The sequence below is a fragment of the Amblyomma americanum genome, chromosome 3 (assembly GCF_052857255.1).
Source record: "Amblyomma americanum isolate KBUSLIRL-KWMA chromosome 3, ASM5285725v1, whole genome shotgun sequence".
Taxonomy (NCBI): Eukaryota; Metazoa; Arthropoda; class Arachnida; order Ixodida; family Ixodidae; genus Amblyomma; species Amblyomma americanum.
In genome coordinates this window covers 51,572,851-51,600,399 of record NC_135499.1, presented here as the reverse complement: position 1 = coordinate 51,600,399, position 27,549 = coordinate 51,572,851, and the positions used below count along the sequence as shown (strand labels likewise).

Here is a 27,549-nt window from a genome sequence, read left to right as displayed (position 1 = left end):
ACCTAAGTTCCGTCGCGTCGGTGGCGTTTGGCACGCGCGTTGAAGGCACCGTCAGCACATGGACACCAGAAGAAACGTTTGCTAAGTTATCTTTGTTCGACACAATGGTACGGAACCCCGTTAACATGCCTGCTTGCGACCAAGGTCACCTACGTCACTAACGAAGAAACGGCTATAATGAAGAGATAAAGCGCCCCGTTCGTTTCATTTTAACAAGGTTAAACTGTAGCTGAAAAAAAAAAAAACTGTGTATGTCATGCGCTAGCAATGCGGCGCGCACCAGTCGTCATCAGTGGACTCAGGTTTCTTTTTTGGAGGCTATTACATGCCGGTATGAGAATGGGTCGCATTGGTAATAATTGACGAAAACGACAGCGCACCTTAGGCACTACGTTATACAATCCCGACGAAAACAAAGACACTAGTGGCGTCATTCATCAAACATACAGCCTGCCGCTGGTTTGATTTATTTGTGCAGCGACCCAAGAACGTTTGATGTCACTGTTCTACTTGCCAATGGCTTTCTTAGAATTTAGCCAACTACGGTTAGTTTTCCTGGTGCACGCTCTGCTGTGATCTAAATTCGCTACTGTCAACACGAACCAAGCATGTTTCTTCGTGCTTTCGCGACAGAAGATTCAAAATATATGTTTTGAATGTTAGACACCAGCGTACGTGACTTGACTTATCGCTGAAGCTCTTGCCTGTGGAAAAACACGAAAACCCTTCGGTTTTTTACAAGCCAGAGATAGAAAAATAAAAGATCATGACTCACGTGAAAGTAAAAAGCGCAGTAACGACATCAAAAGAAACGGCACCCTGCCAATGCATCTCCCTATTTTTTTTTTCATTTCTATAGAGATCCCGCAGCTCCTGCGTTTAGTCGTTAGTCGTTATTTTCTACCGTCGCCTTTATTCCGGTTGTGTTGCATCGATATGACATTATAGCACCATGAAACGGCTACTACCCGATTATATTTCTTCTCAAGTAGCCTAGAGAGCATGATCATTAGTAAATCAGTAACGAATAACTCCCTCATTAACATACTGCCAGGAGGGAACGCAACATATAAGGGACAGAGGTGGTCTGTACCGACGCGCAAGTACGAACTCACCGGACAGGTGACAGAAACTAAGAAACTAGCGTTGTGCGCTGTAACGCAAACATGGCACAACATTAAGTCGTGAAGCTTCATGTGAGCTGCTTGTGCTGCGCCAGGCACTGGCTTTGCAATCTCCAGCACGCTTGCGAATACAGCATAACCAAGAGCAAAGGAAATGCCTCAAATAAACTGCAGCGTCGGTGCAACGCAGCTATTTTTAACAGAGTGTGTTCCGCATTTACTTTTGCATTATGCTAAGCGCATGCGGCGATAATCTGCGAGAGCATATTAAACACAATGTCTCACTGGCCCACCTTTAGCGTCGTTGGGAGCTCTGTGTTCTCGGTGACGTTCTCGTTCATCGCTTGGACCTGCACATTTCAAAAAGTCACAAAAATTGAAAGCGCTCCGTCCTCCTGTGACGTATTTGTCAATGTTGAATTGTAATCCGTCTTCAAAGCACCGAACTGCAAATATAATCACAGGAAAATTATGTGTGTGCTTTGTGCGTGCGTGCGTGCGTCTATGATCCCCCTTCTCTTTGGTTTATTATCACTCACATATTCTACCAACAAACAGATTAGCTAACGGTATTGAACCGCATCTTTCTTTTACTTTGTAACAGCTGCAACGCACGTTGCCGGGAGGCTTTCAACTAATGCTTCCTAAAGAATCTTGGGGTCTGGTCGCGTGAATAGCAGCTCAGAAACGTTTAGGCGCCGGATGCGTCGCTTATCTACCGTTGCTCGCTCTGCTGTGAGTGTCGAGTCCTTACATGCTGCCGGACGTTCGGCACTGAGGCGCAGGTGTTTTCTGTGCTTCGTCGCGAGTTTCGTTCGTGAAGAGAAACGATTTGATGTGAAATGTCTTGCGCGAGTCAACGAAACAAGCAGTGCGAAGAGCAATAGCGAATCGGGTGATGCGTGTGCGCACTGAAAGGAAAATAAGGTACGACTACATCGACTTATGGTAGTTCCTAGATGTAAAAAGCTTAAGCGGGTGTTAAGAAAATAGTTTTTCTTTCGACAAGGCCACTTGCGTTCATGCAAAGGAAGCACTGCGCTCGAATGTGGTACAATTTCCCCGTGTGACTCTCGGCCATCGCAAGAATTAAACCAAAGTGTTTCATTTTATCGCGGATTGCCTTGAAAATATTTTTCTAGAAAGCATTCTAGCGTCATGTTGTTGCTTTATTTCCACCAAGATTTTGAACACTCATAGATAACAGAAATAAAACAATGTAGTTATTTGAGATGCTTCGGTATTTTAATACAACACTGGCGCGCGCCCCTCAGATTGCAACAGAACGTGCTGCCCTGATCGGAGAGTGTCTGTCGCCGAGGAGACCGTAGGGAAATGAATACGGAGATCCCCGCCTTTGGATGTCGCCGATGATCAACCACACAGATATTTTACATTCAATCCTAAAATGATGGTAGTCCAGTCTCACATTCCAGATGTTTAGCTTTTGAGGCACGCTACCTGTAGCACTTATGGCACATTCATATTCGGAAAGAACACTGCATAGGAAACTCGGCCAAAACGCTGCCACTTGAATTTATGGATTTATTCCGAAACCTAAATCTATACCTGCGAATTTATTCAAGCATGGAGTACAACGACCACAGGAATACAGATTACTAGGATGTGTACACAGAGTGCTCACTATACAAAAAAGAAAATAGAAAACTAAGCATCCGAAGCGTTTCTAAAAGTAGTGATACCAAAAAACAAGACCACATTATATAAATTGGGTCTCAGTAAATAGAATACCGTTTACAACCTGCGAATGAGCATAACTTACAACTTACTTTAAGCCGGTAGTTTTTCCGACTTTTCCAACTTCTTAATAATTTCAGACTATGCTTAACAGACGATAACATTTTAGGATCGAAATATTTTGTGAAGAGGCCATCAAAGGCGCATCAGACGCGCTGAAAATGTTTATAGTTAAGGACATGCGAGTGTTTGGTCTGGGTCATTTGCTGTGATCGGACCCTGTTGCAATAAGCTGACCCCCCCCCCCCCGCGCTTCTTTCGTTCAAAAATGATTGACCTTTAACATTGTTATGTGCAAACAGGAAAAATACGACCAACTTACTGTCTGAATCACGCTCTGAAAATGATAATAATGCAAGCATGTAGCACGCTTAAACGAACGTCGAACTTGGACTCAAGAGCTGACAAATGAGAAATGAAAAGAAGTGGTGAATATGACTCTATGTTAGATCACTACATGAATATCACATCAGCTGTAAATGGGCGGCTAGCTGTCAAATCACTCATCTTTACCAAAATGAGAGATCCTTTAACGGGAAGAACAGCATTGTAGAAAAGAGGCACCAGGTCTTAATACAAAGAAAAGATCAAAGAACACGAAGTGGCGCTCTTTTTTGGTCACTTATTGTCTGTCGTGAAAGCGAATTCGTCACGCTGCGATTCTGAATTTTCACTCTAGCTGATATAGAGATTCTTACATTTAGGTAGTAGTAATATATTGTAACAGCAGTCATGTAGAAGAGCAGAGTTCTTTAAATTACGTACGTTCCTTCGTATAAGTTCTTTACTGCATATATTACTTCAACTCTACATCACCATCATCTTTAGTCTAACATCGTCCACTGCACAACGAAATAATCTTCGATATCTCTCGTTTCACGACTGCCCAGCGCCAACTATGGCCACCTTACGCCTCAAAGTCATGTCCACACATGACATATGTCAATAACTACAGCCATCATACGTTGAGGTTATCTGACTTCACTAAATCACTTTTATCTCTCAAAATTCGGTAGTACGAAGCGTTAATACGCCCGAAACTTGAAAATTGCCACCAAAGATGGACAGGTGTGTGAAAGCGATAGCATAGCCGCTCATCATAGCCACCCATGCCTTAGACGCGCATAATGTGACACGCTCCTACAGAAGAACTGAGGATTGGGCGAGTTGGTTGTGATCCATCGCTTTAAGAACCAGTGCTAAAAACACACACACAGAAGACGAGACGAGACACAAGAAGGCGCTGAACTTACAGCTGAATGTTGTAAGTTCAGTTGTAAGTTCAGCGCCTTCGTGTGTCTCGTCTCGTCCTCTGTGTGTGTTTTTCAGCGCTGGTTCTTATTGCGATGGACACTCCTACAGACACTCGTTGCATACGTTGGTTAACGGTTCGACTCCCGACCGACGGCTAGTGCAGGTGGTGAGTAGGAATTCTGAGCTAACTCTAACAATTTGGGGGCCCAGAATATTTGCCCCAGAAACTGACACCTTACCGAGTGTGAGAGCTACACAACGCCAGTAGAACGCCTCTAGGGGCTGCTTGTCCTATCGCACAATGGTTGCATCTGTCTGGGATTCTCATTAAGAAAGTCTAGTTCAGTCCTTAGAGATGATAGAACTGAATTCAGTTCATTTCATTCTTTCGAATTTTGAATGAGTATCATTAGGCTTTCACTCACATTTGCATGGCAGTAAACAACACACACATGTCTTTCCATCAGCCTTTCTTGCAAACTCGTAGCTCGTACTCAACCCCTTAAACAGAACAGTGGCATCCTGTGCGCGCGTACCGTTCTGCTATCTCCGCTTCTCTTCTCAACTAAGTGCTCTCCTCATCCCCCACCTTCCACGGCAGCCACCTGTCGGGTTGTTGCCGTGATAACCACCCTCGGTACCGCTTCCCTCCGTACGCATCTTAACCTCCTCCTTCCCCGGTAGCCAACCTCGGGGTTCTTCACGCGGCAGCCCCCTTTCCGGCCTCTGCCTCCTCTCCCCAGAAAGTGGGGAGGACAATTCTCCCCTCTGCCACCTGGCAGCAGTAGCAGGTGGCAAGGTGGACGCTTCAGAGAACGCCGGACAGTTTTCCACGAGATTAAGGTGCAATGCTATCACGATACAAAGCAAAATCCTGTTTTCTAGCCTAGTGTCCAGATTTCGATGTAATAAAAATTACATGGCATTCTTGCCACCAGCATACCACCTTCCCGTGCCCTTTCTGTTGCGTACTGAGAGTGAAATTAGGCTAAGTACACGTGACGGACTAGGCCTTGTTTCCCCGACTCCTGCTTTCGGCAGCTCGCCACTGCCTAAACTTCACGGTGCATTTCAATACTTATGTGACGATACTCATGAAATTGAAACCGATCCCAAAATTTCCGAGAAACAGAAGAGTTCGGACATCCCTTCATTTTTTTTCGCTGGCCCACAAAAAGGTGATTACTGAACATGTATTGGGTGGGTGGTGCCCCAGCCGCTCTTCGATGGAAGAGCGCGTGCTTTCACAAACCGTGCTCTGCTAGTTCGACCCATGCTCTCCCGGCCCAAAGCTCGACTCGCAATCTCGAGGACACGCTACATGGCTTCCGAACAGGGCAGGTCGGATCCGCCTGTGGTTAACAAAGGACGCGTTGTCTGTAGCCTCCCATTTAGGCTAAGTAGATGTAATTTTTTAGATTTTACTAAACCGTTTGATATAGTATCACATAACAGACTATTTGGTAAACTCAAATTCGCTGGTCTACCTTCTTTCTTAATCAAATCGATTACTGCATTCCTCACTGACAGAACCCAATTTGTTTGTGTTGGTGGTCACTCCTCGCACTCCCTCCCGGTAACATCTGGAGTGTCCCTCAAGGAAGCGTCCTTGGCCCGTTATTATTTCTTACCTATATAAACGATATTGTTAACATTATCACAGAACCAGTTCAAATTAGGCTGTTCTAACCTCAACAGCATTAACGATTGGTGTTGCAGACACAATATGAAACTAAATGCTGAAAAAACAGTTTTCATGATAATAACTAACAAAAAACACAGTCTATCTTATCAGTACCGCGTATCATCACGGTGCCTATCAGAAGTAACGCAATACAAGTACCTTGGTGTAACAATTACTAATACCTTAAGTTGGTGGTGGTGGTAGTCATTTTTTTTATTAAAATGATAGTAAAAAAAGGAAAAGATTTTTGCTAGCCCCGGAATCTGCCATCGATACTGAAGCACCTGAGCTGGGGCAGCGGAAATAAAGGACAGCAGGCAGATTGGAGAAATGAAATGAAAGAGGTGAGGGGACAGAAAGAGAGGATAGGGGGAGAAGTAATACATACAAACTATTTACACAATAAGAAATTTACACTATAAGAAGTAATATATGCCAACTATTTACACAATAAGAATACCTTAAGTTGGAATGCTCACATTTCTAACAGTTGTGCATCATCCTTCCGTAAACTGATTTTTTCGTAGATGTAACTTAAAACGAGCCCCTTCCGCAACCAAGATTTTATTTTATACATCAATCATTAGACCAAAATTAGAATATGCCTGTACAGTGTGGGATCCTTTCACTAGAATTAATATCTATGTGTTAGAAATGACTAAGCGGAAAGCAGTTTATTTTATTTTTTCTAAATTCCGCGCTACCGATTCCCCTACAACTTTAATGAATGTTAATGGCATACAGACACTGGAAACCCGAAGAAAGCTTTTGCGACTAATATTTCTCTTTTTCTCTAAAGATAAGTTATCAATGAGCCCAGACCCTTACTTAATACCACTAGTGACGCGATTAACGAGACATCGTCACGCCCAGTGCTTAACACCTTATCGTGCCAGAACAAACTTGTAGAAATATTCTTATTTTCCCCGAACAATAACTGAGTGGAACCAGCTTACTTTTAGTGGACTACTAAGCACTGAGAGCATTGCCAATTTTTTGTAATGACTTTTGAATGTTGTATGTCCAGTTCTGGCGGAAAAAATTCTGTTCAGTTTACCTGTTTTTTGTTCGAATCATGCATTTGTCGTCTTTGGTTTGTTCATCTTTTAATTTGTGTGCTAAATGTTACTTTGCCTTGTATCTCGTTGTATGGCCCCTCCTGCCCGGGACTACCAAGGCTGGCAGTATTGAATAAATAAATGCAATGAATTAAAGCGGAAAAGTTTTTGGCGAGCAACGCTGCAAAGGCGCACCGTGGCAGTGTTCAATAAACGTTATAATGCACAAAAATCTATATATTTTAGGGATCCACAAACCCTGTCAACCGCACTGGCAGGAAAAGTATTCATTACCCGATTTCAGACATCTATCACTGCAAGCATCTAGCCCCACCGAGGAGAAACAGCATTGACTCAATGCCCAGTGCTCATTAAAGCATCCGCTACCAGTATATGGTAGTTGAAAGAGCGAGGCATTTCATATTCCACTGGGTATTTTAGGGAGATGGCGCTGGGACCTCTTGGCCGATAGGAGCAACATGTTCCGGGAAAATTTCTAGCCTCTCGTTACCTTACGTTGTGTTTTATATATGTCGATTCCGAAGTCCTTTTAGATTCCACGGTTAAAATGGTGTACGTGCAAACTCAGAACCGCGCAATATGAAGCATTCTTATTGCTATATTCTCATTACAATTTCATAGAGATTTCTTTGAACATGAGGTGGAAAATGTCTACTAAGATAACTCTCCGATATAGTAAGCTTTTATGTTCTCGGCGCAAATAGCAAGGTAAACATACAGATGCCTGGAACATTCTTAAACAGCACTATTTGCGTCATTTATTCCTGTCATTTATTTTTGCTCAGCATAATTCTGAGTCTTCAGCGGTAAAAATTACCGGACGTATTATGTCCCTTACCGTAAAGCTTCTGCATGCTGACAGCATCCCCTTCATAAAATAAGAAAAAGAAAAGAATTACGTTAGAAATATTATTGCAGCGACCACTACTTGTTAGAGCATGAAAATCTACTATAAATATATCGCATAGGTTTCTGAATATTGAAATTAAATGGCACAAAATAAGTAGCCTGATTGATGAGTAGGCAGCTCATCATATGCGTCCTTATGTAGACGCCTAGATTCGAGCTACTGCCTAAGTATAAAAAGATCAATAAATCAGTGACAATAGTTGTTCTAATTCAACTTCGCAGACAAATATCGCTGAAAGAAGAACAAGACCACACATCAATGATCAAAGTCTTCTGAAGCGTTACCTAGTGAAAATCAATGTGTTTGCTGCAGATGCAAGTAATATTTACTTTTCTCCTTTGGACATAAAGGCAGTACAGATTTCTATTTCCGTTACAACGTGACATAAGACATGGAACGCAGAAGCGTGGTCCATATTATTACATTCGCTGCCGGAAGGCATAAAGACAGCCTGGCAGTGACTTGACGATTCTATCATCACCTACGGCGTGTTTGGCAACCTGGTGATTTGTACTTAGCAGTTATTTATTTTATTTCAGATACTGTCAATCCCATTGGAATTTTTACAGGATGGGCACATAGTAAGAAGGTACAAAGCGAATACAAATGGAATGGTATATATTACGAACACTGTTGTTTGCAAGTAATTACATGAGTATGGGAAAAAAACACAGATAGCAGAAAATAAAACACATAACGAAAGAGTATATTTCACAGAAAAGGGTGCGATTTTATACATTGTAAGTAGTATGTTCATACAGATGCTGTTATATGCAGTGATACGAGCGGTCTGTTGTACTTGTATAATTATTATTTATTTATCTATTTTAATTATCGCGCAACTGTTCTTCTACCAGAGTTACAAATTTCTGCAAAGATGTATTAGTAGTGATAGAGGGGTTCAAACTATTCCAATCTTTTATGGCAAGCGGAAAAAATGAATATCTGAAACAGTCGGTTCGGAATGCGTACTCTCTAAGGGTTAATGGGTGCTTATGCCGGGATGGTCTCAATTCATCTAAAGATATATATAACGAAGTATCTATGTTTAACGAGTTATGAACTAATTGGAACAATAATTTTAGTCGTGCTAGTCTGGCGCGTTTCTGTAAAGTAAGAATACATGCTTGGTTTAGTAGTTGGGATGGTGAATCACTGGTCCTGTATTTGTTAAAGATAAATCTAATTGCCTTTCTCTGTACTCCTTCTAGTTTGTTAATGAGCTGTTGTGTGTAGGGAAACCAAATCGTGTTTCCATATTCGAGAACTGATCGTATAAATGTGTTATATGCTAACAGTTTGGTCTCCGGTGGCGCTTCTCGAAGCCGTCTTCTAAGGAAGAACAATCGTTTTAAAGCAGATGATACTATACTGTTAATATGTGATTCCCATCTTAGATCATGTGAAATGATTAATCCAAGGTATTTGTGTTCGTGAACTCGGGTGAGCGGTATGTTATTGATGCTGTACACATATTCGGACCTTTGTTTTTTACGGGTTACACATAAGAAGGCTGTTTTTTTAATGTTCAATTCCATTTGCCATTTGTGACACCATATTACCACTTCATGAAGGGCGCTGTTTAAATCATCGTGGTCATTTACAGTGTTAATTTCGTTGTAAAGTATGCAGTCATCGGCAAAAAGTTTAATTTTAACTTGTATGTTAGAGGGCAGATCATTAATGAAGATAAGAAATAAAAGTGGAGCAAGGACGCACCCTTGGGGTACTCCCGACGTAACGAGCGCAGTAGAAGAAATTTCATTGATAACTACAACATACTGAGATCGGTTAGTTAAGTAGTTCTCGATCCAGTTGATAATAGGGCCGTTACCTAAAGTTGATCTAAGTTTGCTAATTAGTTTTTTATGGCTTACTCTGCAAACGCCTTAGAGAAATCAAGTGCAATCAAGTCAACTTGCTTTTGGTTATCAATGCTCTGGAACAAATCATGTGTTAGTTCGAGTAATTGGGTGATAGTTGAAAGTCCCCTTCGAAATCCATGTTGAACAGGCGATAAAATGTTTTCTTGCTTAACATAACTGGTGATATGCTTTAGTATGATGTGTTCCAATAATTTTCCTACCGTGCACGTTAGTGATATTGGTCTATAATTTGAAACGTCATCTTTGCTTCCTGTTTTGTGTATAGGAATAACTTTCGCTATTTTCCATTCATTAGCTAGACTACAGGTTGATAAAGATTTATTGAACAATAAATGTAAATATTTCGCGTTGACTTCAGCATATCTTTGCAAAAAAGTGTTTGGAATATTATCAGGACCATTTGCTTTTTTTGTGTCTATTGATAATAGTAGGTTGAGCACGCCTGTCTCAGTTATTGTTGGCATGTCTAGCGGTGTTTGAATGCGCTGAATACTCTCCGGTGTGCAGCCATCGTCAACTGTGAACACAGATTGGAAGTATGTATTTAAGGAATTTGCAAAATTTTGATTTTGTCCTTGCCAATTGAAGGTGTCTTCTTGTGTTTTGGGGCTGAGGTATTTCCAAAATTTTCCAGGGGAGTGTTTTAAAAAATTAGGAAGCGTAACTGAGAAGTAGTTTGTTTTCGCTGCCATAATTTTTGCTTTCATTTCACGGATGGCGTTCGCGAGCTTATGTTTTACCTGAGAGTCATTTTTTTGATTTTAGTGATTTCCTTAGTCGTTTTACTTTGCGTTTCCCATGAATGATATCGCGTGTTATCCAAGGGTTACGCGTATTTGTTCGTTTGGTCTTCAATGGTACAAAGTTTTTGATGCAGTGCGATACAATGGCCTTGAAGCTTCCCCACAGCGTATCTATATTTGTACCTTGGTAATTAGCGAGTTCTTCAAACGATTCGTACTCCGAAATTAGGTAATTAAGTATGCTTGAATCATCAGCGTTTGTGAAGTCTGGGTAAGTAGTTTTCGAGATAGTACGAGCTGCTGTTGCTTGAATGGGTGTGGTGCACAATGTTAGCTTATGATCTGATATGCCATCGAGGACTGCTAAGTTGGTTTGATCGATCGCAAAGTGATTGCTGAGGAAGATGAGGTCAAGAATGTTAGATGCACTACCTTGAACACGTGTAGGCTCGTTGATAACTTGGAACAAGTCAAAACTAAACATAATATCAAAAAGAGTTTCAGAACACGGTGAGCGGTACGACATGCTTTGCCAATCTATATCTGGTAGGTTGAAGTCCCCAAGAAGGATCAGTCTGGATTTTTGAACATATTGTTGCATATATTCATACAGCGAGACCAATGCAGGCTGATCTGCCGAAGGACTGTGGTAAACACAACCTACAGTGACAGTGTTCGTTCCAAATAACAACTTACAAAAGAGTGCCTCGGCACCCTCAACTTCTGGTAAGATTTCGAAGGGAATTTTTTTGTTTATTAGTATAGCCACTCCTCCTCCACGTGTTATCCTGTCTTTGCGCACGATAGCATAGTTTGGTGGGTCAATTTCTTTGTCACTGATATCGCCAGTGAGCCAAGTTTCTGTAATCGCTATGAAGTCAGGTTCGAGGCCGATAAGAAGAGATTCTAGTGACTCAAGTTTATTAAGTATACTTCGCGCATTTACATTTGCAAAAGCTATCTGTTTCGTTTTGTGGGATGACGGGGGCGTAGGTTTGGTGCTTTGCCATGTTCGTTTTTTTGGCTTGTACTCGCATTTGTCTCGGGACACGAGTTAGTTGTCGCGTTTGTCTGTGTCTTTGCGGGTACTCGGCAGTTGTTTTCTTCATCCCATTGGAACATTTCACCGTTTATGCGTATTTTGTCGAACACTAGTGCAACCTTTGCCCCGGAATCTTTCAATGCTTTCGCACTAATCCACAACTTTTTCCTTACGTCGCGTACTCGGGCTGAAAAATCTTCACTGATCGCATATTCACTACCTTTAAGTTTACTACAGTTTTTTAGCACAAGAGTCTTTTCGCGATAGTCAAGAAGTTTTAGTATTACAGGCCTGGTTTTTTCAGCTGAAGGCTTTCCCAACCTATGTATGCGTTCAATGGCGACAGGTTGAATTTTAAGGATATTTTTAGCAATGTCTTCATTAAAAATCTGTTCTAAGGACTCACTGTTTTCATCAGGATCTTCTGTAATGCCGTATACTAAAAGGTTACTCCGCCTCGATCGGTTTTCCAAGTCATCAAGCTTTAGTTCAAGTCAGGCAACGACTTTTTGCATGTTGGCGACCTGGTCTATGCAGTCCAATATTTTTTTGTCAAGGGCAGCCATGTTTTCCAATTTAGCTTCAATTGATGCTAGTCGTTCCTCTTTGATGCTTTTTATGTCTCCGGCAATTGCCTCTAGCTGCTTGGAAATCTGAGCGAGATCTGGACCGGGGTTCGTCTCGATGTCCCCGGCCAACAACAGCAAATCCGCCACATGCATTGCCAGATCACACAGTAAAGGACATAGCTGCGTTGGGCAGGGCAGCACAAGAAGAAACGGATCATTTGAGCGAAGACATTTGCCGTAACGTCTTCTTACCTGCACAAGATAGACGAAAGGATTATGCATCCGCATGCCGCTGTTGCTGCCGTGCCCAATGATGTTCGCGCTGGTCTGTCCTCGCTTTATGCAGAATGGGCTCCAGTACGCCATCTGGGGAGAGCTGGGGGGCCCGTCGATGCACAGCGTCGTTGACGTCTCTCGTAGGTAGCCGAAGGTGTCGTTGACCACCGCTGTCACAGGCTGGAAGCAGCAGGAGTGGTTCGTCTGCTGCAGCAGTACGGTCTGCGTCACGAGGCCAGGGCTGTGGTGTGGCGTCGATATCACCAGCGTAGAGGCAATCAGCTGCACAAGATAGACGAAAGGATTATGCATCCGCATGCCGCTGTTGCTGCCGTGCCCAATGATGTTCGCGCTGGTCTGTCCTCGCTTTATGCAGAATGGGCTCCAGTACGCCATCTGGGGAGAGCTGGAGGGCCCGTCGATGCACAGCGTCGTTGACGTCTCTCGTAGGTAGCCGAAGGTGTCGTTGACCACCGCTGTCACAGGCTGGAAGCAGCAGGAGTGGTTCGTCTGCTGCAGCAGTACGGTCTGCGTCACGAGGCCAGGGCTGTGGTGTGGCGTCGATATCACCAGCGTAGAGGCAATCAGCTGCACAAGATAGACGAAAGGATTATGCATCCGCATGCCGCTGTTGCTGCCGTGCCCAATGATGTTCGCGCTGGTCTGTCCTCGCTTTATGCAGAATGGGCTCCAGTACGCCATCTGGGGAGAGCTGGGGGGCCCGTCGATGCACAGCGTCGTTGACGTCTCTCGTAGGTAGCCGAAGGTGTCGTTGACCACCGCTGTCACAGGCTGGAAGCAGCAGGAGTGGTTCGTCTGCTGCAGCAGGACGGTCTGCGTCACGAGGCCAGGGCTGTGGTGTGGCGTCGATATCACCAGCGTAGAGGCAATCAGCTGCACAAGATAGACGAAAGGATTATGCATCCGCATGCCGCTGTTGCTGCCGTGCCCAATGATGTTCGCGCTGGTCTGTCCTCGCTTTATGCAGAATGGGCTCCAGTACGCCATCTGGGGAGAGCTGGAGGGCCCGTCGATGCACAGCGTCGTTGACGTCTCTCGTAGGTAGCCGAAGGTGTCGTTGACCACCGCTGTCACAGGCTGGAAGCAGCAGGAGTGGTTCGTCTGCTGCAGCAGTACGGTCTGCGTCACGAGGCCAGGGCTGTGGTGTGGCGTCGATATCACCAGCGTAGAGGCAATCAGCTGCACAAGATAGACGAAAGGATTATGCATCCGCATGCCGCTGTTGCTGCCGTGCCCAATGATGTTCGCGCTGGTCTGTCCTCGCTTTATGCAGAATGGGCTCCAGTACGCCATCTGGGGAGAGCTGGGGGGCCCGTCGATGCACAGCGTCGTTGACGTCTCTCGTAGGTAGCCGAAGGTGTCGTTGACCACCGCTGTCACAGGCTGGAAGCCGCAGGAGTGGTTCGTCTGCTGCAGCAGTACGGTCTGCGTCACGAGGCCAGGGCTGTGGTGTGGCGTCGATATCACCAGCGTAGAGGCAATCAGCTGCACAAGATAGACGAAAGGATTATGCATCCGCATGCCGCTGTTGCTGCCGTGCCCAATGATGTTCGCGCTGGTCTGTCCTCGCTTTATGCAGAATGGGCTCCAGTACGCCATCTGGGGAGAGCTGGAGGGCCCGTCGATGCACAGCGTCGTTGACGTCTCTCGTAGGTAGCCGAAGGTGTCGTTGACCACCGCTGTCACAGGCTGGAAGCAGCAGGAGTGGTTCGTCTGCTGCAGCAGTACGGTCTGCGTCACGAGGCCAGGGCTGTGGTGTGGCGTCGATATCACCAGCGTAGAGGCAATCAGCTGCACAAGATAGACGAAAGGATTATGCATCCGCATGCCGCTGTTGCTGCCGTGCCCACTGTTGCTGCCGTGCCCTAGCTACACAGCTAGCATGAAAGGCGATCGAACCGCTTGATCTACTCGCTCTCCCTTGAAGCTGATTGCCACAAAATATGATACGTGACATTTTAACCATCGAGAACATCTACAAGTATTACGAATTAACTGTTGGCGTGAAGACAGGAACCACTGGCAAGGATAGCGTGGAAAGCGCGACCGGCATAGGAACTGTGCACCCACATGTGCAACTGCCACTGACACTACAGCACAAACTGGTTTTCCTCAGTACTTCGGGTTATCGGTAAGCTTTGAACTTATTCCTCGTTACCTTTCAATATTTGGCCTCTCTGAATAATTTTGTGAACGCTATATCAGCCCTTGAAAAGTTAATTTCGAATATCATGATTATCATGAATATTATTAAAAATGAAGGAACATTTTTGGTCTTCATTTCTTCCCCAAATTCCAAGGCCTTTCCTTCATTGATTCCCTCTTCTCAGCCGAGTAGGCCTCGGAGATTCCAATTATGCCTCCTCGGGTCTCTGATAGCTCTCACCCTCTTACGAGGCTTTGTCAGTCGAGAGAACATCCACTCATTTCGCCATACTATTGGTTTCGGGTTCCAAGCAAACTCAGTTTTATGAAGTGACTGGTTGTCATACCTATTCTATTGGTTACGCCTAATATGTGCGAAAGAACGAAGTGCATACACTGTAATGCGTGCGAGCCCACAACGAGTTTAAAACAACACAACACTTAACTCCAATTTAATATTCTCAGACTTGTCGCTGACATGAACTAACTGCTTGAGTTTGTACTCTAAACCTTCCTTTTTATATATACGGTGATAAAGAATTTGAAGTAGATCACGTCTTTTTAATCAATCATCAATTCACGCAATTCCCCTTTTCACTTCCAGGAACTGTCGTGCATCAAACCGGAATTGTAGTAATTAATCGTCTGAGGGGCGCACTAGGATTCTCAGATTTTCAGTTTGCTCACGTAAGTCACGTAAGTAAACTGCAATGGCCTTGCTAGCACCATAGGAATGCAAACTAAAAGGTCTAGCTTTGACTGCCTTTAAAAACCAGAGAAAATTGCTGCTATGATATCCTACTGCAAAATGTGACGTTTTGTTGTGTTGCAGTCTGAAGGAAAAAATGCTCCTATGTTGCAGGCGTTCTTACCAGCGGTAGATTCGTCTCTCCATCGCGAGTAGGCGCTATGTCCTGTAAATCGGAGAAGCACGGTGATAAAGAGGTTCAAAGTGCGGCACGATTCAGAGTCGCGCAACGCCGCAAACTCGTGACAACCTAGACACCTCACTCATATTACATGAAGAGACAAAAAAGATGCCTTCTTTTCGCGTGTTCCCCGGGTGCCGACAATAAGGAATTATTATGCCCTCGTGTAAGATGTTTAGCAACGAAAGCTGTACTGTGTCACTGCCAACCGACTCTACAAATGTACGCCGTGAGCAGGCTAGATAATAAGGTCCAGGAGATCAAGCACGGATAACCGCAACGATGGTGAGTCGACGGTCATCCGCACAGTAAGAATGATGAGAGGGAAACGCTGAAACTGCAGTGCAGCTTTTACTGAGACTTATTAGCCGTAATGAAGGGAGAACTCATCCTCTGTCGCATCTATCGGGCGCGCAGTAAACTATCTCAGAGTCGTGCAACGCCACAGGCGACAAAATTCAAAAAATACTTCAAAAGGCAGGTAAACATTAACGAACACTCACTTGCAATAGGATATCGCGCAGCCTCTCCAAAGTTGTTTTCATTGGTCAAACATAATCTTCATATTTACTGAGTATTACGGCCGTGGTTATTTTTTAGGCCGGTTCGCGAACGCAAACATTGATGCTTTTGGAGCGATCATATGCCACAAAATGTAATAACAGGAAAATAGTGACTATAGCAGAATTCAACATTCGAAATGAAATCCGGACACCAAACAAGGAGGCGAGGAACCATTTAAAGAAAGGAAAATCTATGACAGAAACAAGACCTCTATTTTATGCAAGAGAGCAAACATTCTGAACAAGGAAAAAAAACGCGGACGAAAAGGACAACTGAGCTGCAACGAGGATGGCCTGTTTTTATCTATAAAGGGTGAAGCAATACCCGCCATTTCTTCTTCATGTGTCTGAGACTACTGCAATGTCTACTGCTATTGTGCTGTGAACTCCAGAGTCCTACAGCGCGAGGGAAGAAAGCTCTATGAATCACTAAAGGTGCAGCCTTAGATGCGCACTGCGTGATCGTTGTTCTCGCGAGCGCCACTTCGCTGAGGCAGAGACCCAACACCCCATTCGCAACGCAGCCTTGTAAGTATGTACATGCCTGCTAAGCGAGTTCACACCTCCCCTAGGGCACCAAACTGGCATGGGGAACTTGCGCTGAAGTTTGCGGTGCTGGTTGCAGCGCCATAACACACTGCCTAGCGAGAAGAGCAAGCAGTTTTGGGTAGTACTATTAGTACTTTTCTGCGCCACCTTCAGGCGCTTATTAGCGTGAGCCTCCGCGCTCTGTCGAAGGCGCACGTGCCGTGCGTCAGCTATCTGGGCTACGCCGAGAGAACCTGGGCAATGAAAGCTGTCAGCCAAACGCGGGTATCTAATCGCGCAGAATGTGTTCTCGCGTTTGCAGCGGCCCAAGCGGCTGAAAAAAGCAGTTTTAAGTCACCCAATGGAACAACTGCAGTGCCACCTTGGCAGCGCAGGTTCTCCATCGAAGATACATGCTAGAGATCCTTCACTAGTCTTTCCCTAGCAAACACTGATGTGTCGACAAAGCATGGCTCACCGTGTTCGTCACTGCTGTCTTCGTCAGGGCTGTCGCTCATCTCTGAGGCCTAGCCGGGTCGCGTTTTCGGGCCGCAGAGGATTCGGCAGGCAGGCAGCCCGGGCAGCACCGGCACCGAGCTTGGGACCAGCGACTTTTCTTCATCTTCTTCCACTGTTGGTAGCCAGAACAGCGTAATTAAAGCAGCGAAACCGTGCAGCAGCACGCAATGCACAGGAAACGAACACAGCTGTGTGCTGACTGGCAAATAAATGGCTTTGCAAATAACAGGTAGGAATAAACGAAATCGGCTGAGTTACATGAGATGTGCTTTCAAAATTAATGAAGGCGTCATATTTTCAATTTCCTCGTGTCTTTTTTTATTTTTGCCATATGATTAAGTTAGGGATGGTGTAGTGAAAAATTTATTCCTTTCAATTCAGTTATCTAGTTCATATGTGTACTACAGGAAACAACAACGCAGTTCCACATTGCCATTCAGTGCATCAGCTGCCTCTTGCCCCTGTGATAGTGGCTGGCTGCGCTTCTTTGAATATGCAGCGACAGCAAGACTACGAGCCGAACTAGCCATATTGATGAGTTACGGGAAAATAGGTGAGAAAAATTTTTATTGCAACGAAAGGGTCCAGGACCGCAAGTGGACTTCACCGCTTTGGCGAGTTCTCGCTCCCTCTAAAATTACTGAGGGCACAAAAACACTACTTACTTGCCGTGAATGCGACAGCATTTGTGTCTCATGATGGACTACTAGTTAATTATGCTTACTAGTTTGTACTACTTAGTAAATAGTACTGTCTGAGAGGCCTCTAGGTTTAGGCCTTTAGGTTGAAGACCTTTAGCGAAAACCGCTTCAGGCGACAAAACTTTTGATCAAAGGCATGCAGGGTGAAGGGCCCTATGTGAGAAGCGTTTAGCCCAAATGTCTTCACGCTATGGGACTTTAACATAAAGGACTTCATCTTATAGGCCTTTGGTCGAAAGGCCATTAGGTATATGTGTATACGTTGAGCCAGCCGGTGAATCTCTTATGGGTGCCATGGCAGCCGTCATTGGAGCTTTGAGACCACTTCGGCTGGACAACAACACCAGGTTTCGTTGTAGATGAACCATGTAATGGTTTCGCATTAAGGACAGCGTGAACTTCCGTAGGACAAACAACGTGAGAGAACATGAGTTCTGCTCTGCGCCTTTATTTAGCAGTGAAGCTTTTCCTTTTAAGTTCCAGTTTTAGACTGGGCGTCTGGTAGGAGGGGCCGCATGCTGGAAAGCAGGGAGCTTTGGGAAGGGGGAAGCGCAGGCACATGTAGATTTAAGAAGTCAGTGAAACGTCTCATGAAATAATATTGCAATGAGATTTGCCGGGCTAGTGGGTTCACACTGAATGAAAAGGGTATTTTGCGCGAAAGGGTTAGGACAAAGAGAAAGGAACACACACGACACTTAAGGAAGTGTCGGTAGTAAGTTTTGTGTGTATTTCCTTCTCTTTGTCTTAACCCTTTCGCGTAAAATACCCTTTTCATTCATTCCAATGACAGTCTGTTCAATCCGTGCGAGAACCATCCAGACAGTAGGCGTCATTGTTTAGTAATGTTTTCCATTTCAACTTTGTCATTTTCGTATCTCCAATCTATCTGTTCATATTGCTCGAATTGTGACTAACTATAACCTAGTGACATTTATATCTTGACTCTATCTAATATCATTTATGGAAGTGTGATTGACTACCATGTTAAAGCAGCAGGCGAAACGATTGGAAGCGCTGAAAAAAAATTAAAATAATAGCAGCAGTTATTTTCATAACACCGAGCCACGTTGGCGGCCTAAAGGTGGACTATTTCTGTGACCAGCTCAGTTTGCATGTAGCATATTGCAACCACTTTCTATGAAGAACCTGCAGGAGACCCCTTTGGAAGGCTGCGGCTTTTCCGCAGGCATTTGTTCCGCACGGACACGGGGATCTTCTAGCTAACTGGAGATAATCCATGAACCACCGGTAGACAGTAGCGCAAGGTTCCTTCAACGTAGGTTTTTTCCAGCAGAAACAATGACCGGAAGTTTCTGCCCCACTGTATTCCCGCCATGAATCCGAAAACTTGCAATGCTGCAGTGATCCTCTCGCGTAGTTTTTTTTATCTAGGGTGATCACGAGAAATTACTGTCTATGACAGCGCCTAGGAATCGTTGACATCGTACATGAGGTATTGACCGTCCACTTAGGAAGAGTGGATATCGAGTCATCGTTTTTCTTGTAAAAGCCATGTCAACACTCTTTTTTGGCGAGAGCCGAAGACCTAGAGAAGCCAATTATATCGAGATATGCAGTAACACTCTCTGGCGACGTTGCTGGGTAACATAGCGCGAACGGACGCTCTCCGGATGCAGATATCATCTGCATATACCACTATACCTACTCCTCGCAGAAGGTGTCTTGTTAGGTGTATAAGGGTGATATTGAACAGCAGAGGGCTGAACACCGGTCCCTGTGGTACTCACCTCTCCACTGTGTGAAAGTGTGTTGAACCGTTGGAGGGCTCACAAAATTTTGTCGTTTTTTTTTTCAAATAGTGTCCAATCTACTTGTACAGCTTTCATCCGAGGCCAAGGCTGGCCAAGGCAGCCGCCCTGATGTCAAGGAAAACGGCGGTCGGTATGTACCCAGCATGAACGTACTCTTCAAGTGATGAGGCGAGGGAAATAACGTTATAAGTCGCAGACCTAGTTTTGCGGAACCCATTTATTTCTTGCGGGTGCTGGTTGCGGCTTTCGAGGAACGAAGTGATGCGTTTCCAAGTCATTCGCTCCGTAAGCTTACCTACGCAGCTCAGTAGAGTGATGTGCCGGAAGGATGCGTACCTTGTTGGCTGCTTACAAGGTTTTAAAGCAGGAGCAATTTTCGCCAGCTTCCATTCTGTGGGGAACTCAGTAGTCTTCCAGGTAGAATTGGAATATTCCATAAGTCGAAAATGTGAGCTGCAAGGTAGCTTTGCGATGACTCCACAGGTCACTTCATCATGACCCGGAGAGGTGCGTCTGTTTTATTCCGCAATAAATGTGGATAGGTCTTCAGTTGTGAAAGGCAGGTCCAACTCTATCACCGCCGCCTCTGGGATGCCTGACTGACCATCTACGGAGTGTGTCGGAGACCCTGACACCGCTGACAGTAGTCAGGAACATTGATCTGAGATTTTCTTTAGGGATTTATGTTCATGCAGACAGAGGGCAGCGAAGGGGTGAAGCTGTTGGAGGGGAGTGCGCATACCTCTAACGATCCACCAAATTTTGGTTACTGGTTGGCGCACATCCAGCCCAGTATAAGTGTCACCCCATCTTTACCTGCTGAGTTTTACGAGGTTGCGCCCATTATGACGGCGTTCTTTTCAACAGGCACGAAGGCCTTCACTGTTTTTTGTGCGCAAAGCATTCATTTAAGCTCTCTTGCGAAAAGCGTGCAGCATTTGAAATGCATCATCACTTTTGGGGTGCATATCATTTTTAGCTGTTATTCGAGTACGTTCTGGCAGGAAATGCACTGTTGTCGGTACTAATTCCTCATTTCTGGTTGCGGCAGTAATTTCTCTGCTGGCAGCGTCATTGTATGCATCCCAGTCTGCAGATTTTAGAAGAAATATTTTTTGCGCCATTTTTGCGCGGATAACTGATATGAGGACATGGTAACGGTCACTTCCACGTGTTTTAAAATCGGTGCAAAAGCAAAAGTTGTGGGCAGCTGAACTTGTGACAAAGGTCACGTCGATACTGCTGGGGGTCGTCAGGCGTCGGAGACGGGTTATGCTGCCAGCATTTAGCTGCTCAATTGAATGTGTTGAGAAAAGTTCTGCAAGCTTGGCGGAGAGGGTGTCCCTGCTGTCAAATTTCAAAGCGTAGAATGGCTTGTCTGGCTCGAGGTACACTCCAATAAGAGCGCACTCTGCTCTACCAATTACTGTTATGGCGCACACTTAGTCGTTGTTACTATGAGGCGCGACATCAAGCAAAGAGGCTGGGATGTCCTTACGAAATCCTATTAGCAATCTGCTGACATCATTTGGCCGTTTTCAGTGGTGAAAATAGTATCCATGCAGTCTAAAATTTTCATCGACGCGCAACTCAGAGATGACTATGGAAGGGAAGTGGTACGCTCGCACGAGCTGCCGGAAATCGGAGAGTTTCGAGCGTAAACTGCGAACCTTCCACTGGGAGATGGTGCATGTGCGAAAGATGTGGATGATATGCTGCGGAGGAGCTGTCGCTGCACCCTTACAAGTACTGCTTCTACTTCTTTGAGACCTCTTGACGAGGGGCTGGCGCCGACAAGAGCCTTGATGGCTGCAAACATCATCGGAATCAGTAGACTTGTGATGTATTCTTCAGTGCTTCCATTCTGCTGCCTTTCGCTGATCATCCTTTCACGTTGCAGCGCTTTAGGCCGAGAGTGAGAGAGATTCCCTTAGCGAAAATGCTGTGCTAAACATTAATTTCGAACACATTGTAATAATTTCATATTATTTTTCAATTTTTTCTTGTCCCTATGCTTTAATAACAATACGAATGCTTTCTATGTATGCTAGGTGTAATATTTTGGACATTATTAAAAATTCATCAAAAATGCATTTTTTGCCCGCTTAGTAAACTTAATATACTGTAAAAATATACTAAAACAACATTAAATACAATAAAAACACTACAACATGCAAATAATACAATAAACATATATTCACTTCGGCTCGGCATAAATAAGGTGTACTGGTAGCATTCACCGGATAATACTGATCAACGTTGTCAACAGCAGAAGTAATGGCTGAAATGGGTACAAGCATCATGAGACATATATTAGGTTAGTGCAACCTAAACATATTCAAAAGTGATAATCCCTTGCCTGCACCACTGATGTATAACCGGTTTAATTCATTTTGAAGACAAGTGAAAAGGCCCGAGGTAAATGGTAATTTTACCACCCGTTGGCAGGGAAAATAGAAAAAAGGAGGGGGGGGGGGTAAAAAGCTACATAGCGACATAGCGGGCCCGGGGAGACTCCCCTGACATCCCCTGGGACGTAGAGAAAAGAATGAGTGGAATAGATAGGTTGTATGGTTGTCGGGAAAGGGGTTATGATAATTGGGATCGGTATGGGGACAGCGAGGGTTTTGTTTTGATCCTTCGAATGTCTTGACACCATTGCTGGTCTGCCTGGCCAGGACAGGAAGGGCATCAAGATTGCCCAATTGTGCGGCCCCACTTACGCGATTCCCGACAACCCATCAAGCGCTGGAGACATGAGAACTTAACCCGGGGTCAGCTAACGTGGGCCCTTGCACGACTTTCAGAGATTGTTTCTATACTGGCAGCTACTAGCCGTCATTCATCAGTAGACAGATTATAGATGAGTCTAAATAGAGTAGAGTTGAGTTGAGGTGTTGATTGCAACACGTGGGATTAGCCTTGCTTATTCTGCCGGCAATTGCTCCACCTACTGTTACTTCTATGTTAATAATATCCTAAAACCTGTCGGATCTACCCCGCTATGCGCGCAGTCAATTATAATATCACATATTCCCCTCCCGTAGTCACTATGTATGCAAACACTCACTCTACACACTCCACTCCAGAAGTCACCATCGATGCAAATATTCAGTCTCAGTAGAACATAGCCCATTGTAGTGCCACAATCCATACACACATCCACTCACAGTATAACGTAGTCCACTCCAGAAGACACCATCTACGCACACATTCAATCACAGTAGGCTATAGTCCGTTCCTGAATTCGCCATTTAGAAACAAGATCAGTGTCCTGGGGAAATAATAAAAGAAGGCGTGCAGCCTCCCTTCTGCATGTCTGGTTTCCACTCGGGTAGACAATGTCCTGAACTTTACTGTGAAGGGTTCCGGTCTTCTTGAAGGAAGCGAACATCACATACCTTCCCGAGTTGTACTCTGGGCAGTACATAATATAATGTTCGATATCCCCGCACACACCACATAAAGAACAAAGCGGAGACGATGCCATGCCCGTCTTATGCATCAAGGCAGGAGTGCGAGCAGAGGTCGTGCGAATTCCATGCAGTAGAGTGGCCTGGGATCCTCTCAGTCCCTTGGTCACACATTGCTTGTAGGGTGCACTCCACAGGATACTTAAATGATCGAGAACCGCTTTCCTGTAGAGAATGTTTCCATCTTGAGGTACTTTTCTTTATGGATTCCTTGTCAGAGCTTTATGGGCGAGATTGCCTGCCACCTCATTGCCTCTGAATCCAATGCGAGAGGGCACGCATTGGAAATATAGAGTAAAGCCTCTGCTGTGCAGATTCTGCACCAAGCGTAGAGAGCTTATAGACAAGGCATAAGAAGGGAATCCGCGCTCTAACCTCTGAAGGGCAGATTTTGAATCAGAATGATAACATGTTGAGCCTGGAAAGAAACCTTCTGTAAAGCTGTCTCAATAGCAACACTTTCGGCTGTTGTGGAGGATACGACAGCAGTAACCCGTCCAGACCACTTACAGTCCAAAGAAGCAATGTAATAACCCCCTGCGCGAGCTTGTTTGACCTTTATCCAAAGAACCATCCTTGAAACCTTGAAGATGGCGGGCATACTCTGTTTTCAAATGTTCAAGTACGAGCGAACGCGTTGCTGCCAAACGAGAGCTGCGCTTTGCGCTCACATGGGGAATTGTGACCTTACAGTGGAGGGTCAGAAAATACCAGGGGAGTTTCAACCGTTTCCTTTGCCTTCGGACATTAGGGCCTAAAGAACTGAGAGTATTAAGTACCAAGTAGGCCGTTGACTCATATCTCTTGCAGAGCCGCCGGAGAAGGGATCGCCCAACTACCGTCTCTCCTAGACGGCCAAGGTGCATTAGCAGTCTCTGAGAAGCGACAAGGCTAAGAGGTTTCGATAAAGACTCATGATGTACTGCCTTGTTCGCAGCCGCCTGAGGAACTCCAATGGCCCTTCTTAGGCCCTTTCTGTGACAACTTCGAGACGTTCAAGCTGTGATGCCGAGGGGAAAATTAAAGGTAATTGATACATTATGCGTCTCACCACCAGCGCTTCATGAAGTTTGACCGTTGAAAAAGGATGGTTTCCTCATTGCTCACTTGCAATTCGACAGATAACTTTGAGACGCGAAGATAGAGATGAAACAATCGCGTCCACAGCTTCTCGCCACTGTAGACGGCGGTCAATAATGACACCCAGGAAGCGCGTGTGGTTAAATTGGCGGATGCTAGAATGACCAGGGTCTATCTTCAACAGCGCTTGACGTTTTCCTACACCTGGAAATAGAACAAAGCCGGATTCTTCCACTGATAGAGACAATCCCACACCTTGAAGGTATGCTTGTACCGAAAGTAGAGCCTGTCGAGCTACCAGGGCTAATCGCTTGTGTTGGTAGCCAGTAATCCAAGTACAGATGTCGTTAGCATATATTTACATGCGCACTTGCCTGCAATTTTTTTGCAACGAATCGTGAAGGCCAGCCCTTACGACATTAAAGAGCGTGGGGGAAAGAACACTTTCTTTCGGGCCTTAAGGTACACCGTAACCGTACGCGAACCGCACGATCTCTTATATACTTGTAAATGAATCTTAACATATGGTACTGTATGCCCATGCCTTGCAAAATGTTTAGAATTGAGCTCTCAGCACGTTGTCATAAGCTTTTGCAACGTCAAGAAAAATGGCTAAAGTGGAAAGGCCGAAAGCTCTCTGCTGTTCAGTGTGACTCACCAAGTCTAACACGCTATCTTGGGCACTAAGACCTCGGCGGAATCCTGTCGTACATGTTGGCACTGCCTTGCTGTCCTCAAGCCACCACGATCAGAGTTCATTTACCAGCTTCTCTATAAACTTAGTTGCACAGGAGGCCAATGACACAGGGCGATACGAGGCAAGGTCCGTCATGTCTCTGCTAGGCTTCAGTACTGGAACTACATGTGCCACCTTTCATGACGGAAGAACATCGCCAGTCTCCCAAACTGGATTGATGAAGTTTAGGAGCTGATTCCTGAGTTCCAGAGGCAGATTACGCAGCGTTTTGTTGGTGATGTCGTCGGGACCTGGTGCACACCGGCACCGCACGCCACTGAGCGCAGTCTGAAGCTCGAAAAGCGTGAACGGGACGTCCATTATAGATCATTGTACTTTGAGGACGCCAAAACCACACACACACACACACACACACACACACACACACACACACACACACACACACACACACACACACACACACACACACACACACACACACACACACACACACACACACACACACACACACACACACACACACACACACACACACACACACACACACACACACACACACACACACACACACACACACACACACACACACACACACACACACACAGACACACACACACACACACAGACACACACACACACACACACACACACACACACACACACACACACACACACACACACACACACACACACACACACACACACACACACACACACACACACACACACACACACACACACACACACACACACACACACACACACACACACACACACACACACACACACACACACACACACACACACACACACACACACACACACACACACACACACACACACACACACACGCACACACGCACACACGCACGCACGCACGCACGCACGCACGCACGCACGCACGCACGCACGCACGCACGCACGCACGCACGCACGCACGCACACACACACACACACACACACACACACACACACACACACACACACACACGCACGCACGCACGCGCGCACACGCGCACACGCGCACACGCACACGCACACGCGCGCGCGCGCGCGCACACACACAAACCCAAGAGAAGTGTACGGGACCGAGCACCTCCCGTACGAGTACGAGTGCGTCTGCAAATTCCTCTGCCAAGCACGCAATAGGTTTTTCCTTCCGTATTGCAAGAGCTTCAAAAGACTTCGAAGGGCGAGATTCTCCAGCAGGGCTGCCAATAACTCGCCATGTTCTCGTCATGTTCTCGTCAGTCAAACTAGCGCATATTGAGGCCCATTGCGACCTGTATAGCTTGCTCGTGTGACATTGAATGGCAGAATTCAGCCTATTGAAGGTCGCCGTCAAGTCCCTGTCGTCCTTCTTCCGCATGAGTTGGCGCTCCGCCCTTCTTCTCGCTGCTCAAAGGTTCCTGAGTTTTAATTCTGTGGCCAGAAAATGATCATGTAACTTGACCGCAGTAGTTGCTGCCAGCTTCCTTGAAATCATTTTGTCCATAACATCACCAGAAACACGTTCTAGGTGCTCTCTGTACTTGTCCCAGTTGACCACATTGCTTATTTTAGGACCACGCATAAAAGTCGGCAGCAAACACAACAATCGGATAGTGATAACTTCCCATGCGGTCAGGCGCTGTTGACCACCTCACGCGGACGTCTGGTGAATGCAGAGTCAGGTCTACAGCTGTCGCTCAGGCTGCAGGCCGGAAGAAAGTGGGGCTTCCCTCATTGGCAACACACAGGTCCAAACTGTCAATAACGTCTACGAGTTTGCGTCCACGGGAATCCGTGTTCCTTTCACCCCAGATGGCATGATGGGCGTTGAAATCACCGCAGATGATTCGAGAAGCTGGGCAGCGGTCGCAGAGCTGTTCTAGTAACAAATCTAATGTTACCTTCTTCCGCGGGGACTCGTACACGGATGCAACAGAAAGGGTTCGAAAGCCGAGCTGTACTCTCACGTCCGCTGCCTCAATGTCGTCCGTGCAAAGATCGGTAACGCTTAGTGAGACATGTGGAATTTCCTTTCTTATGTAAAGCGCGGCGCTACCTGCTGGAAATGACTTTTTGCTGCAGGTGTTATGGGCGACATATCCAGTCAAACATCTCCCGCTTGGCAGGCCAGCTTCCGACAGGGCCAATACTGGAACACAAGTCTCTTTCAAGAATATCCTTAGTTCAACTAACCGAATTAAAATTCCAGCACAGTTTCATTCCTATATAAACAGCTCTTTTTGGTGGATATTAGATCCACGAGATCTACTGAACACTATCCATATTAGATCGAAAGGAAGTTCGCTGCGAAGGTCGTAATTAGGGACTCAAAATAAAGCGCCAGCTGTAGGAAGTTATTGAGGTTACCAGGCGGCATCGCTGGACCATCTGAACGGAGGGCGCAGATGAAACATGAAGAAGGCCAGACACAACTTGATTTTGAGCTCCTTATTTTGCGCAACGCACTCACTTACAACATCGAAGGAAGATGCCGATGGGGACACACTCTTGGCCGCAGTAGCTGGTTTTCTTGTCACTTGTGCATATGAGAGTACCCCTTGCCGTCGATAAGCATAAAAATTGTGCACAAATATCCTTGTTATTTTTCAAAAGCTTTGAGTTAATATTGTCAATACCGGATGAAAATTAAATTTTCATGGTTACAATTAGGGAAGAAATGTCAGATGACGTGAAGACAACTGGTGGCATAGCATAATTTATCATTGAGGGTGCTGCTGAAAATGATGGCGGTATATCTGTTTCTTTCGTAAATACCGATGAGAAGGCAGAGTTAATCACGGC

General features: G+C 45.4%; 1 protein-coding gene and 1 pseudogene across 4 annotated transcripts in view; both read right to left on the bottom strand.

Annotated features, from left to right (window-relative positions):
* LOC144124587 (uncharacterized) overlaps positions 1–17,123 on the bottom strand; it is a 101,496-nt gene extending 84,373 nt beyond the window's left edge. For 2 of the 4 annotated variants that reach the window (XM_077657367.1, XM_077657363.1), the window contains exons 1-5: positions 16,990–17,123; positions 15,364–15,405; positions 7,738–7,767; positions 3,205–3,219; positions 1,418–1,474 (exon numbers count right to left, since the gene is read on the bottom strand). In XM_077657367.1, the coding sequence (XP_077513493.1) occupies positions 1,418–1,474; positions 3,205–3,219; positions 7,738–7,767; positions 15,364–15,405; positions 16,990–17,029 (184 nt within the window). In that variant the 5' untranslated portion in view covers positions 17,030–17,123. The remainder of the gene's footprint in view (positions 1–1,417; positions 1,475–3,204; positions 3,220–7,737; positions 7,768–15,363; positions 15,406–16,989) is intronic. The other 2 variants (XM_077657364.1, XM_077657365.1) reach the window with 2 other exon arrangements.
* LOC144124586 (uncharacterized) lies at positions 11,268–14,187 on the bottom strand (annotated as a pseudogene).
* Positions 17,124–27,549: the final 10,426 nt, after the last annotated feature.